Consider the following 13,053-nt stretch of genomic DNA (forward strand, 5'->3'; position numbering starts at 1 on the left):
AAGGAAATAGGTTGAAAGTAAAAGGATGGACAAAAGACAGCACGCACAGATTAAGAGAAAGCTTGTTTGTATCATACTGTTGTCATTATCAGACAAGGTGAAAAGCATTACTGGAAGGAAAGAGGGGCAGCTTATAATGATAAAAGGCCTTATTTATCAGGAAGGTGTAACGACTTTATGTGACCCAATATATAACCTAAATGGGAGATTTTTACTATACCTCTCTTGCTAACTGATAGAACAAGATGCATGCAAAAATAGAAAATACACATAAAAGAATATACTTAATATAATGAATAAGCCTTTCATTAGACTGATCACAAAGGGGAAAGTGAAGGCCTTGTTAACCAGTCTTAGGTGAAGGGACCATGACTACTGTACAGAGAACTCTTCCAGGCGACGCAGTGTCAGCCGAAACCAGCGTGCATTTGTTTTGGTGAATTTGATGAGCTAACTTGAAAACATAGACACACAAAGGGCTAAGAATAGCCTAAACATTCTTGAAGAAGAACAAAATTCTCTGCTAGATATTAAAAATTCTGAAGCTACCATGATTTAGGCAATCTCTGGTTCTTACACATAGATGTAAGAATTCTAGGTAAGTCTTTATCCAACAGAACAAAACAAAAAATCCAAAACACATCAGACATGTATGAGTATGTGAATTAAGAAAAGATGACAACACAGGGCATTGGGAAAGTTTGTCGTTAATCATTGCTTCTGGGTTAATTGGATATCCACTGGGGAGGGAATGAAACTTGATTGCTGTTGCAGACTCACAGAAATCAGATCCAAGAGCATTGCACATTTCTAGATGTGAGGGGTAAAACTCGACTTCTGGAAGATAACCTGGAATTTCTTCATGACTTTGGTATAAGGAAAGATTGCTTAGACACCAAACATACTAATTTTAAACCAAAAGTTGCCAACAATAAGAGATGGTGTTCATCAAAAAATACCATTAAGAGAGAGACAATACAAACCATCTAGAGCTAGCCAATAAGGGGCTTATATCCAAAGTATGTTAAAAATGTAATCTAAAAAAATTTTAGAAATCTGTAAGAAAATGACTCTTGATAGAAAAATCAAAAAGCAGTCTGAATGGGCTTTTCATGTAAGTGGATATCCAAGTGACTGATAAATGAAAAGATGCTCATAGGCAGGAGGAAAATGCACATTAAAATCACAGTGGAATACACACCTACTTTCACGGCTGACATTAGAAATACTGATGATTCCAAGTCTTAGTGAAGGAGTGGAGCACAGGGAATTTTCATTAACTGCTAGGGAAAAAACAGATTGATTAAACAAAAATTGAAGAAAAAACCAACAGGACAACATCTCTTTATATACCAAAAAGCAGTCACTTCCTAGTAGCTGTGTTTATAATAGCTCTGAAGTGGAAATGTGCGAGCTAAGTTGCTTCAAGCAGTCGTGCCCAGCTCTGAGACCCCATGGACTGTAGCCCGCCAGGCTCCTCTGTCCATGGGGATTCTCCAGGCAAGAATACTGGAGTGGCTTGCTGTGCCCTCCTCCAGGGGTTCTTCCTGATCCTGGAATCAAAGCTGTGTCTCCTGTGTCTTCTGCATTGCAGGTAGATTCTTTACCTATTGAGCCATCTGGAAACTGGAAGTCATCCAGTGTTAATCAAAAGTAGGGTAAAGTAATGATAACAAGCCACAGTTTATAAGCCTAATATTAAGCAAAAAAATTCATGTACATAAAATGAATCTGTTTTGGAGGTCAAGGGGACGAGGTCATTAGATACTGATTGGGAGGGATCATACGATGGTATCAGGGATTTCCGGAATGAAGGCAGTTTTTATTTTCCTGTCTCCACAGGACAGGGTTGACTAACCAACTAATGATGATTGGTTAAGCTGTATACTAATGATTTTTCTATATGTTATAAAAAATGAGTTTAAATACAATATGTAATAATGACATTGATGATAGAAGCGGAATCTAGTATTTTTTTTTGAAGGTGAAGGTGAAGTCGCTCAGTTGTGTCTGACTCTTTGCGACCCCATGGACTGTAACCTACTAGGCTTCTCCGTCCATGGGATTCTCCAGGCAAGAATACTGGAGTGGATTGCCATTTCCTTCTCCAGGGGATCTTCCCGACCCAGGGATCGAACCCGGGTCTTCCACATTGGAGGCAGACGCTTTAACCTCTGAGCCACCAGGGAAGCCCTTTTTTTTTTTTAAGTGCTTGTTATGTACCAGGTTCTATTCTGCATGTCTGCTGTGGTATCGAGTTAAAACTTGTACCGAACCTAAAGGAACAGGGTTAGTATGTTAACAATAATTCCACTGCTGTAGGTGGGGAAACTAGGACCCAGAGTGGTTAAACTGCCATTCTGAGCCTTATAGTCTGTTTGCTCTCTATTTATAAGAGTTTTTCCTAGATCAAGGACCTCAGTTCTTTTCATATTCATTTAAATATATTCCTTCCTAGTGTTTTATGTTTTTAACATGCAGAGTTAACCTCCCTCCCAATTATTTGACATTTAGGTTTCCAGTTTTTTGCTGTTGCAAACAATACCAAGATAAACATTCTTCCCTAATTATCTTTGTGCACATCATTTGTTACTTCCTTAGGATAAAAAGATTTTTTAACTGAACAAAGTTGCTCTGCATAATTGGATTTATTTTTTAATTATGAGTAATGACATGTTTAGAGAAATCATCCCACCTGTCATCATAGGAACATTATCCTTAACTTATTTAGCAGATGTTTATTAATCTTACCCTTCGGGTCAGTTAAGGACTGTATGCTGTAATGGAGGGAAATAGAAGCTAAGGTCTAAAAGCAGTGCTAAGTAGGAGTTGTAAATTTGAGATTTACCCTGTGGAAATGGTCCCTCTAGCCATCTGAAGAAATAGAGGGTTGCACATGGGCCAAGAGAGAGCTACTAGGAGTCTACTGCAGTCATCTAAGTGAGGGACTGAGTAAGGGCATGAAAAGAAGAGTTGAGTGTTCTTTAGGAGGGTCTTCTTCTGCCTCTTGGCTCAGGCAGTAAAGACTCTGCCTGCAACGTGGGGACCCAGGTTGAATCCCTGGGTTGGGAAGATGCCCTGGAGAAGGAAATGGCAACCCGCTCCAGTATTCTTGTCTGGGAAATCCCATGGACGGAAGAGTCTGGCGGGCTATAGCCCATGGGGTCACAAAGAGTTGGGGACGACCGAGGGAGTAACACTTTTCACTTTCACTTTTCATAGGAGGCACAGTCAGCAGGATCGGGCTGCCGTTTGCATGAGGCGGTCAGTGGAGGAAGAGATCTCTACTGTGACTCCCAGAGCTTTGACGCTGGTTGATTGGGTGGAGGACAGTGGCGTTTGCAGTGTAGGATATATTCAGTACTTATATAGGATGTGTTCAGTACTTAGATAGGATATAGTCAGTGCTTAAAAGTTAAAAGAATGGTTTGGCCAGCCCAATACTTTCCATGTATTAAAGCACTTTAACCTTCACCACAACTGTTGGAGGTAGATATTATTATCAGGAAATCAGGTGTGCAAGGTCACACAGCTGGTGAGTTGGAGCTGAGATTTCAGACTGCAGCAGTCTGGCCGGGGATCTGTGCTCTTCACTTTGGGGCCAGCACTATTATATGTTTCAGAACAAGCCGACTTTAGAAAAAGTACCCCAGTGCTGAGCAGTGTGGTGTGTGGTGTGGTCAGAGTTTGCTAGTTTACTCAGCAAGACAAGCACAGGTATGCTGGGCCAGTGTTGGTTGGCCAGGGTTTTATAATTTGTCTTCTGGCTTTAGTCTGTGTTTGCAAATTTGGTTGAATATAAGAAAAGTCTTTCTCATTTCCTAAAGAAAAATTAACTTTTATTAGTTAGCTGCCAAATACTTCAGGAACAAAATCTTCATTTTTCTTTTCTGCCGTGAAAAATCATGACCATGGTCCCAGCCTACCTGCGGGATGATTCTCGATTGTTCGTTTTAGTGGCAGGCTTTCCTGGTCTGGGTTCTCTAAGGACTGTGTTGGAAGAGTCAGAGAAATTTGTTTCCGTGAGTTGTGTACTCAACTTTTAATTACCCGTGTCAGTGGTGAGCACCACTAGGACCAGTTTTCCACCTGGTTTTAGGGGGATCTTGGTTATTGATGGCCATACACCTGGCAGTTGCAGAGCAGACTCTCGGCAGTGTTCCCTTTGAATTGATTTCTAAAGAGCTGATCTGTTGGTTAGGCCCTTTGCAGGAATTCAGAGATTACTTTTGCAACTTATGGTTCTTAATTGATGAAGATCTAATATGTGAAAGTAAGTATTAAAGGTTATTTCTATTAGTTTACAGAAAGATTTGCTTAAGGTTTTCTCTTGAAACAGGCTTATATATACTCATTTTAATCAGTGTTAGGTTTTGTACCATTTATCGTACAGCAGTTATGTTGAATATCATATCCTTGTTTGCAGTTTTAAAGACTTTTAATATTTATAGAACAACCTGAAATCCTTATTTTAAAGAGTTATCAGATAAGTCAAAAGATAGAAACATCAGGATATGAGTGCATCCATTAAACCACACTTGTTATCTTCTCGCAGGAGGAGAGACTTCAGCATGCAAACCTTCATCTGTTCGGCTTGCACCGTCATTTTCATTCCATGCTGCTGGCCTTCAGATGGCTGGACAGATGCCCCATTCACATCAGTACAGTGACCGTCGCCAGCCAAACATAAGTGACCAACAGGTTTCTGCCTTATCTTACTCTGACCAGATTCAGCAACCTCTAACTAACCAGGTATGTTCACAATGTATTCCTAGTGATGTGTTGGGATGGCAGTTTATGCCTCAAAATGATAAAATAGTAAATAGGCGAAATGCCTTGTGTTTTTCAGTTTTGCATGTGATGGGGGATTCCAGATTGACAAAAAGACGATGTTGAGAAATTTGCATTTGAAAGTTTGTTGGATTTTTTTTCTTTTTCCTTATGTATTTTACTTTAATTCAAATTTTCTCATTCTGCAGTGAGAAGGGGGAGTTATTTCTAATAAAGAATATTAGTTAAAATTTAAAAACTTTAAAGCTGTTTTTATGGGAAAGCATTTAGGTAGAAAAATGTAAGTTATAGGAAAACAAGTCAGATTCCATTATAGCAAACTTAAAGTGCAGACTTCCCACTGTTAGAAATTACTTTAGTATACTTTTATAGAATTAAATATGAAACTCATTAAAATTAAAAAGAAAAAATATAAGTTAACCATGCTTCTCATTTTAACACTCAGACTAAAGATTCAGTGATTTCACATAAGATAGATAGTGTAAGTGTAAAGTGCTATAATAGATTGTAATATGCTGACATCTCTGGATGTATATACATACATGCATGTGTGTATAAGTGTGTATTTTTAATATCTTCCTGAGTTAACTGTATCCACTATGTTGCTTTTTTGATTTGGGGAGTTTTTTTTTTAAACTAGCTACAGTTCTGGTGAAGTCTCATTCCTTACTGAGACTGAGTGTATGTGTGTGTTTAAAATGACTGTTTTCCCAGGTACTTAGGAATTTGGTTTGTCACTGTTTAGATCTTTTAATGTAAACACAAACTTGGAAAATTTCAAAGCACTTCTAACACTGGAGTTTTTGAGGAAACGTGTTTTTTTCTAATTCAATAACACATAGTTTTAATGAGCTATTGGCTACCGTGCATTGACATGGCATGGTCTGCTGGTCATGAGACGTGGACTTCAGGTCCTGACTCATGATCTGGCTGTGGGACTCGAGTCAGGTACCTGGACCCTTCTTTCTGTTCCTTGAGTATAAGATTGGGGCCTTAGAATAGACCCACCTAAGTAACATCATTATTTGAGGACCCCCTTGTATATATTATAGTAAGATTTGATCATAGTTGAACTGACTTTACATTTATAAAATGACACTGCATGTGAGTAATAATAGTCACAGTTAAATATAAGGTAAATTATGGCAGGACGTGAGAATTTGTTTTATACAGTAAATTGACAAGTTGTATGTTTAAGAATTGGAGCAGTTGGTCAGAATTGGATAGTGTTGTGTGTACCAGAAGAAAATTCTTTGGACACCCAAAAAGAGTAATAGCGCAGTCATCTGTTCACACTGTGCTTTGAAGAAACAGAGTACGTTTGGATTCATTTTCCCACTTGTTCAAAATCGGCCTATCAGGCAGGCGTCGTGTTCAGTCTCTCTACAGCTGAAGGGCCTGAACTCCCGTTGGTGCCTTCTCCAGGATTGTAAGCAGTCCTGGGCCCAGGCCAGGCTCGCTGCTGCTTACATAGAGTGCTCTTTCAGTTCTAACACTTGGCGTCTACGGAGGGCTAGGGAAAATATCCAGTCCTTTAAAGTTATTGTTTGTTTATATGATTGTAGTCGGTAATTTAGTTAGCAAAGTACCTATTTTTAGATAGAACCGACATCTTGAGGGTTATTTTCCAGTAAGAGATAAGTTACTTAGCATTTCCATTTTAAGCTGTAAAATGTTTTTGAAGATTCATATGATGTAAAAAAGACCATCTTCTAAGTAATAATATTCAGCCAGATACTTCTGCCAAACTCCAGAAATCCCGGAACCTAAAAGGCAGTCAGATTAAAAGCTCATTTAGGAAATGAAGTGTAAAGGCACTGATGTGGCGTGGTCTGCGGGCATCAGATACGAACTTCAGGTCTTGTCATGAGGTGGTTGAGGGACTTGACTCAGGGCACCTGGAACCTTCTCTTGGTTGCTTGAACGTAAGATTGGCACCTTAGACTGGACTCACCAGAGTACTTTCTAGCTCTAAGGTTCTCTAATTTTGTTACTTGATTTCCATTGTTTCTTACTGATCATCCTGTTGGTGCTTTTTAAATAAGATTTATTGTACAAGTAAGTTGAAAGGAACTAACTTAACATGTTGTTTCTGGTAGTTAGTCTTTCTTGTGTGAGTTTATTTCATATAAGTTTAACCACAGTTTTATCAAAAGATAAATGTAGTAAAAGTAAATGTAGACACGTGTGATTGATGTTCAGAATGCTGTCTCTCTCGGCTGTTTTCAGACTACGTTTCATGGTTCTTAAACTGTGTATTCTGGATATGTCTTACATACGCTATTCAGGTTTATTAATAGCTCTCAAAATGGCAAAAAAGGCAGGACGTAGTGTTCTTCATTCTCCACTACATATGAAAATATAAGGGAAACATAAAATAAATGGAATAGGTATTATTAAACTAGAAAACTAGAAATCAATTTTAAATGAAGTCCTAGCACTTAACACTGTGGGCTCTCTCAAGGAAGATTGATTGAGCTCTTGTAACTTACCTCGCAGGAGGTGTGAACTCCTGCTTTGTGTGTGTATGTGACAGAGAGTGATCTGTGTCTTCACACAGACAGGAGCGTCGGAATGAGGCTTCTTTTGGCCTCCAGAGCCAGAGAGCTGCGGCCACGGGAGGACGCTGGGGCGGTGTGGAGGCTGGGGGCTCCTGGCTCCTCTGGACACCATCGGCTTTCGCCCAGCGGTGGAAGGGAGGAAGGGAGCTGGCCACATTACCTTCTCCTGACCTTGTGACTGTGAGGAGGTGGAAGTGGATAAAGCATCAGATGCTTTGAGTCTTAGTATAGATTTATAACTGAGTATGTATTTGGACAAGTTATTTTCTAACTCTGGATTGGTGCTTATTGTACCACAGCAGTGAAAAACAGAAGATAGAGTTACTTAACATGAACTTACAATGCAAGTTAGTGAAGAAAGAGTTGTTTAGTTTGTAGAAATGAATTTGTTTTTTCAAAATTCATGTAGAAATGAATTTTGAGTGCCTGCTCTGTACAAGGCACCATCTCAAGCAGTGAAATGCAGTCTTATCTAAAGGCCAGTTTTTTGTGGGTGGAATTCATCTGGTTTATACATACAGATGCCCCTGAAATAGTAATTTCTGTGGCCAGAGTACATAAAAGTAAGGTATTTAGAATTAGTTAATTGGTGTGGCCTTGTTGGCAGTTTGACTAGTTGTGGAAGAGGAGAGCAGTGTTTGGTGACATGGCAAGCCCGTAGCACACACTCATATACTGAGTGCAGAAAACTTAGGGTTTGAGTATAGATGCAGAGGAAACTGATGTTAATGTTGGTTTAAGAGAAACTGCAGAGGCAAGACAATTCTGGTGTCTTAAATTGTTGTTCCCAGGTTGTTATCCTCATATTTGGCTCAAATAAAATTTCCACTTGTTTCATAGAAAAAAAAGAGGAGCACAGCTAGGTAAGCACTCCGATCACGCCATCTCTTCATGCCGCAGGGATGGGTTCTTTCCTGTTCCGTCCTGACAACCGTCTTCTCGGTTTGCTTATTGTGGGTTCGTTTTCCCAAGACTCCAGACGTTGCTCTGAGGCCTTTGTGTGATACCTAGTGTCTCTCTGCCCCTCAGGGTGACTGGGGGCTCGCTGGTTTTGCTAGTATGTCTGTTACGAGAGCTGGACAGCAGCCCAAGGGTGACTGGTGGTGGTGGAGGGTACCTTGATGTCTGTAATTGCCTTGGAGGATCTGTTGGTCACGGAAGACCTTCTGGGAACCCCTTTGCTGAGGCTTGAGATGAGGCAGAGGAATTGGGTGAACACACCCTCTAGGGCCACTGGTGTGCCAGTTGCAGTATTTCTGGGTGTGTTGTGTTTGTGTTTGGAGGACGTTTGTGTTTCCTATTCCATCCCCCATCTAGCCAGAGGCTCTCAGTTGAACCCTGACTGCTTATTGGATGATGAAAGAGACGTGGGTTAGCTTTGGGTTGGGAGTGTGGTTGAAATGAGTTTTTAAAAAGAAGGTTTCATTAGCTTTAAGGTGTTCTCTGGAACTTATTTTTGGTCAGCTGCTAGTGTAATCGTAGATAGGGATATTGGTATTATGGATTCTCTTGTTTATTCATCACATATTTATTAAATGTCTACTGTGTTTCAGACAGTATGTCTGCTCCTGTTGTAGGCAGAGGGAATACAGCATTGGTCAGCTATATCTGCCTCATATGGCGTTTTCCCAGTAGGGGAAGGAGGAGAAAAAACTAAAACCAGTAACCCAGTAAACGTATACCAGGATATTAGGTGGTGGCAGGTGCCGTGCAGGGTGGGCAGAGGGAGTGTGGAGGGGGCATTGGATGTGTTAAGGCAGAGGGTGGGTCTCCTTGGTCAGCTTGAAGGCACGAGAGCAGATTTCAGCTGTGCTCCTGGCAGGCGCTGCACAGAGCGTGGGGTCTGTCTGCCTGTTGTGAACCAGGCCAGGCTGGAGGAACCATTCAGAAGAAGTTTTTCCTTAGGCTGATTGTACAGTGGAGAAGCCCTTTGGGGCAGCCTCTGCGTGTCTCCTGGACCAGGGGGATGTCTGTAATCCTCTCGTTAAATTTGGGAAACAAAATTGAAGGCTTCACAGCTGGGTATATTTGCTAATTTCATTTATTTGTTCCAGTGGTTGTCTTCATTGGATTCCGGTTGAAAGAGATGACCAAGAGAGAATGTTTCATGTGAATGTTTCATGTTCTAATGTGGATATCTGTTTTGTTTTAAATGCATATGCACAGGTTACAGAAGAGGGAGTTCATACCAGCACAGCATAGTTAAAGTGCTAGTCTTCTCTGTCTATTTAAGGTGATGCCTGATATTGTCATGTTACAGAGGCGGATGCCCCAAACCTTCCGTGATCCAGCTACTGCTCCCCTGAGAAAACTTTCTGTTGACTTGATCAAAACATATAAGCATATTAATGAGGTAAGAACTATTGATTTGTTATTACGGCGTCTATCTCGCCATAGAGTGGAGGAAACAAGTTATTTTGTAGTGTGTTTAAACATATTAAAATTACTTTTAATTCCCAAGGATTGTCATATTGATGATTATTATGAAGACTGGTAAGTTAGCGGTTTATAGATAAAAGCATCATAATTGTGTAAAAGAAAGATGCTATATAAACAAGAATTGTAAAAAGATAATTGTGAGTAACTTCCTTCTTTTTCAAAGTTATATTTAATACATGCTGAGTTATAATTTCTATAATACCCCTTCTCCAAAACTTCAGAGGAAAGGGAGGGAATAGTGATAATGTAAAAGTATGAAAGTGTTACAGAATTTTGCTTAATTTTTTATGTATCTGTTTCTGCTTTTGCCAGAGATGTCAGGAGGCTCTGATATGTGTTTAATGCTCAGTTAACAGGCGTTTGGCCTAGTTTATCTGATAATATCTATATTTGTGTGGTTTAAAATTTTCTTTTTAATGAGTGTTCTTTTTTATCTGTATCCTTTCACTGTACGACACCTGAAAGCCTTTTTGGTGGGATTAAGTAGCATAAAAACATAGCACTATGAATTACTCATCTTCCAACGTGACTCTTCACTTTGAGAAATTATTTTTCTGGTTGTTTTAGCCGTTTGGCTTGGTTGTTATTTGCTCCTAACATCAACTCTAGCTGTATAGTGAATTAGTAAATGAGCTTTTCTAGAGACGGGTGGTCACACCTGTGCTCTCTTTCCTCTTCCAATGGGGCCCTACATACTTCCACATTAAAGACTTATCTTCTACCAGCTTGAGAGCCATTTAAAAAGATGTTCTTATGTGTGTATAAATTTCTTAGCAGTTTGGTGCTGTTTAATGCCACTGTTATTGTGGCAATGTGGCAAGATAAAATTGAAGTGAACTCAATGAGGAACATTTCTAAGTTGGATTTTGTTTACAATTTATATGTTCTAAAAGATGTTTCAAACTAGTTTTTGGTCATCTGAAAATAATCTGATAAACTAATACTGCTAAGTTGCTTTGTTGAAGCTTTTTTTAGCTGTTACCTTGTAAACTAGTTTTTCTGATATTGCTTTATGGAGTGTAATTTATCATTTCCTCAAAGTTAGTTACCAATTACTTGAACTATTGCCTCATTAATTACCAACTACTGGGAGAAGGCGATGGCACCCCACTCCAGTACTCCCGCCTGGAAAATCCCATGGACAGAGGAGCCTGGTCGGCTGCGATCCATGGGGTCACGAAGAGCTGTACATGACTGAGCGACTTCCCTTTCACTTTTCACTTTCATGCATTGGAGAAGGAAATGGCAACCCACTCCAGTGTTCTTGCCTGGAGAATCCCAGGGACGGGGGAGCCTGGTGGGCTGCCGTCTATGGGGTTGCACAGAGTCGGACACGACTGAAGTGACTTAGCAGCAGCAGCAGAACTATTGCCTAGTCCACCTGTTATTTTTTACTAGTCTTAGAAACTGTTTTATAAGAAAAACAGATACAAGGAAAATAACTCAGTCTGTGATCAACCACAGCTTCAGTGCCCTTGAGTGTGGGGGGAGGGGCCTGACTGGTTTTCCTTACTTTGCTGTCATAAGCTTAAAGCCGAGCCTGTCTCAGAAGCGCTTCCCATATTAGTAAAATACCAGTTCATACACATTTCACCTTTCATTTCTGAAATCTTTTGCTTTAGGGTCAAATATAAAATTGGGGTTGACTAGAAGGGGGCGCGGTTAGCATTTGTTGTTTATATCAGCGTATACGTTTTCCCAAAGTTCCTTACATTATACACTCCTAGGATCTATACCAGCTCACTGTATGTAAATTATACCTTAGTTTTAAAAATAAATGTAAATCAGGTCCTGTTGCTTTCCTTGATGGGAGACTGGCCTACTCACTTAATATCTCCTGTTTATAAACTGTATGCACAGTATAATTCTAAAGTGAATTTTTCTGTAGGTGTTTTTCATTTGATATATATTAGAGTTAATCTGTAATTCAAATAGCAACTATAGAAATTTCTGTCTTTTTTTTGTTCCATAGAATAAAAATTCATCAGTTTCTTACTGTTGGCAGATTTGTCTCATATGTACTCTTGATATGTATGTATATATATGGTGCCACTCCATGCCTCATGATTTTTAATTACACAGTTAACACTAGATTCTCTCATTTTAGGTTTACTATGCAAAAAAGAAGCGGAGACACCAACAGGGCCAGGGAGACGATTCTAGTCATAAGAAGGAGCGGAAGGTTTACAACGATGGTTATGATGATGATAACTATGATTATATTGTAAAAAACGGAGAAAAGTGGATGGATCGTTACGAAATTGACTCCTTAATAGGCAAAGGTTCCTTTGGACAGGTAATCTAACAAGTTGCTGAATTTTATAAATGAGAACTTCTCAGTGAGTCATGTTATTATAGCCTTTTCTCAGTAGTACACTTCTAATAGTTGTAAATAGATACAAAGAATGGATATGTAAGTATTTGGGTTATTATAGTTCTCTAAAGTTAGTAAAACTATTATCAGCTGCATCAGCTATAAAAACTCTATTAGACTTTTTGTTTGTTTCACAGAGTTACTATAGCTACCAAGTAGTTATTTTACTAAGTAATTTGAATCACTAACAGATAGTACGGCCTCTTTCATTGGGCTTTTAGTCTCTGGATGGTTCTTCCTGATGTATGCTGGAGATAATTGCCTTCCTGCCTAATCATCCTCCTCAAAAGGGGCAACAAATGACCATTTTCAGCTGCCTCAGCAGGTGTCCTCTCATCTGAGAGACTTGGACACCCAGGGCTGGGCCCCGAGCTGGTCCTCAGCCCCTCCTCCAGCTCCGTCAGGCCTCTGAGTGGACAGAGGGTCTGCTGTTAAGTCCTCACGGCATCAGCATTGCTAGTACTGTGATGGGCATCATTCCGATGGGTGGGATCCTTCAGGCCGGCCTAGTGTGTCTCTTCGTCCCTGGCCTCTTCTCTCCACCTGTGGCTCTCGTCTCTCACTTGCCCAGGACGAAGCGCGAACCTTAACTGTGTTAGCCTCTTGCCTCACCTATGCCCAGATTCAGAGCTGCCAGACCTCCCTCCTTGCCCTGTTAAAAAACTTTCGTCTGGGTGTGAGGCTCCCAGCTGTTTCCATCTGTAAGTCTCCCTGTCTTCTCTCATCCCGTGTCATCAAGTCACAGAGCTGTTTTGTTTGAGGTATGATTTCCTGTTAATCCCAGTCTCCTTTGCCTTGGAGCTTTTGTGCAGTGAGTCAGTTATTAATTTGCGGTGCAAATATTGTACCTTTTTTGGTGATTTTTATGGATTTTGGAGATTGTTTTTG

The 13,053-nt window shown here is 40.1% G+C and overlaps 1 protein-coding gene across 3 annotated transcripts in view; it reads left to right on the plus strand.

The window, feature by feature from the left end:
• DYRK1A (dual specificity tyrosine phosphorylation regulated kinase 1A) overlaps window positions 1-13,053 on the plus strand; it is a 94,712-nt gene that overhangs the window by 47,835 nt on the left and 33,824 nt on the right. The window contains exons 2-4 of one of the 3 annotated variants that reach the window (XM_068978093.1): window positions 4,556-4,752; window positions 9,586-9,705; window positions 11,899-12,087. In XM_068978093.1, the coding sequence (XP_068834194.1) occupies window positions 4,556-4,752; window positions 9,586-9,705; window positions 11,899-12,087 (506 nt within the window). Of the gene's footprint in view, window positions 1-4,555; window positions 4,753-9,585; window positions 9,706-11,898; window positions 12,088-13,053 lie in introns of those variants that run through there. The other 2 variants (XM_068978172.1, XM_068978251.1) reach the window with 2 other exon arrangements.

This window comes from Capricornis sumatraensis, chromosome 1 (genome assembly GCF_032405125.1).
Source record: "Capricornis sumatraensis isolate serow.1 chromosome 1, serow.2, whole genome shotgun sequence".
In the NCBI taxonomy this organism is placed as follows: domain Eukaryota; kingdom Metazoa; phylum Chordata; class Mammalia; order Artiodactyla; family Bovidae; genus Capricornis; species Capricornis sumatraensis.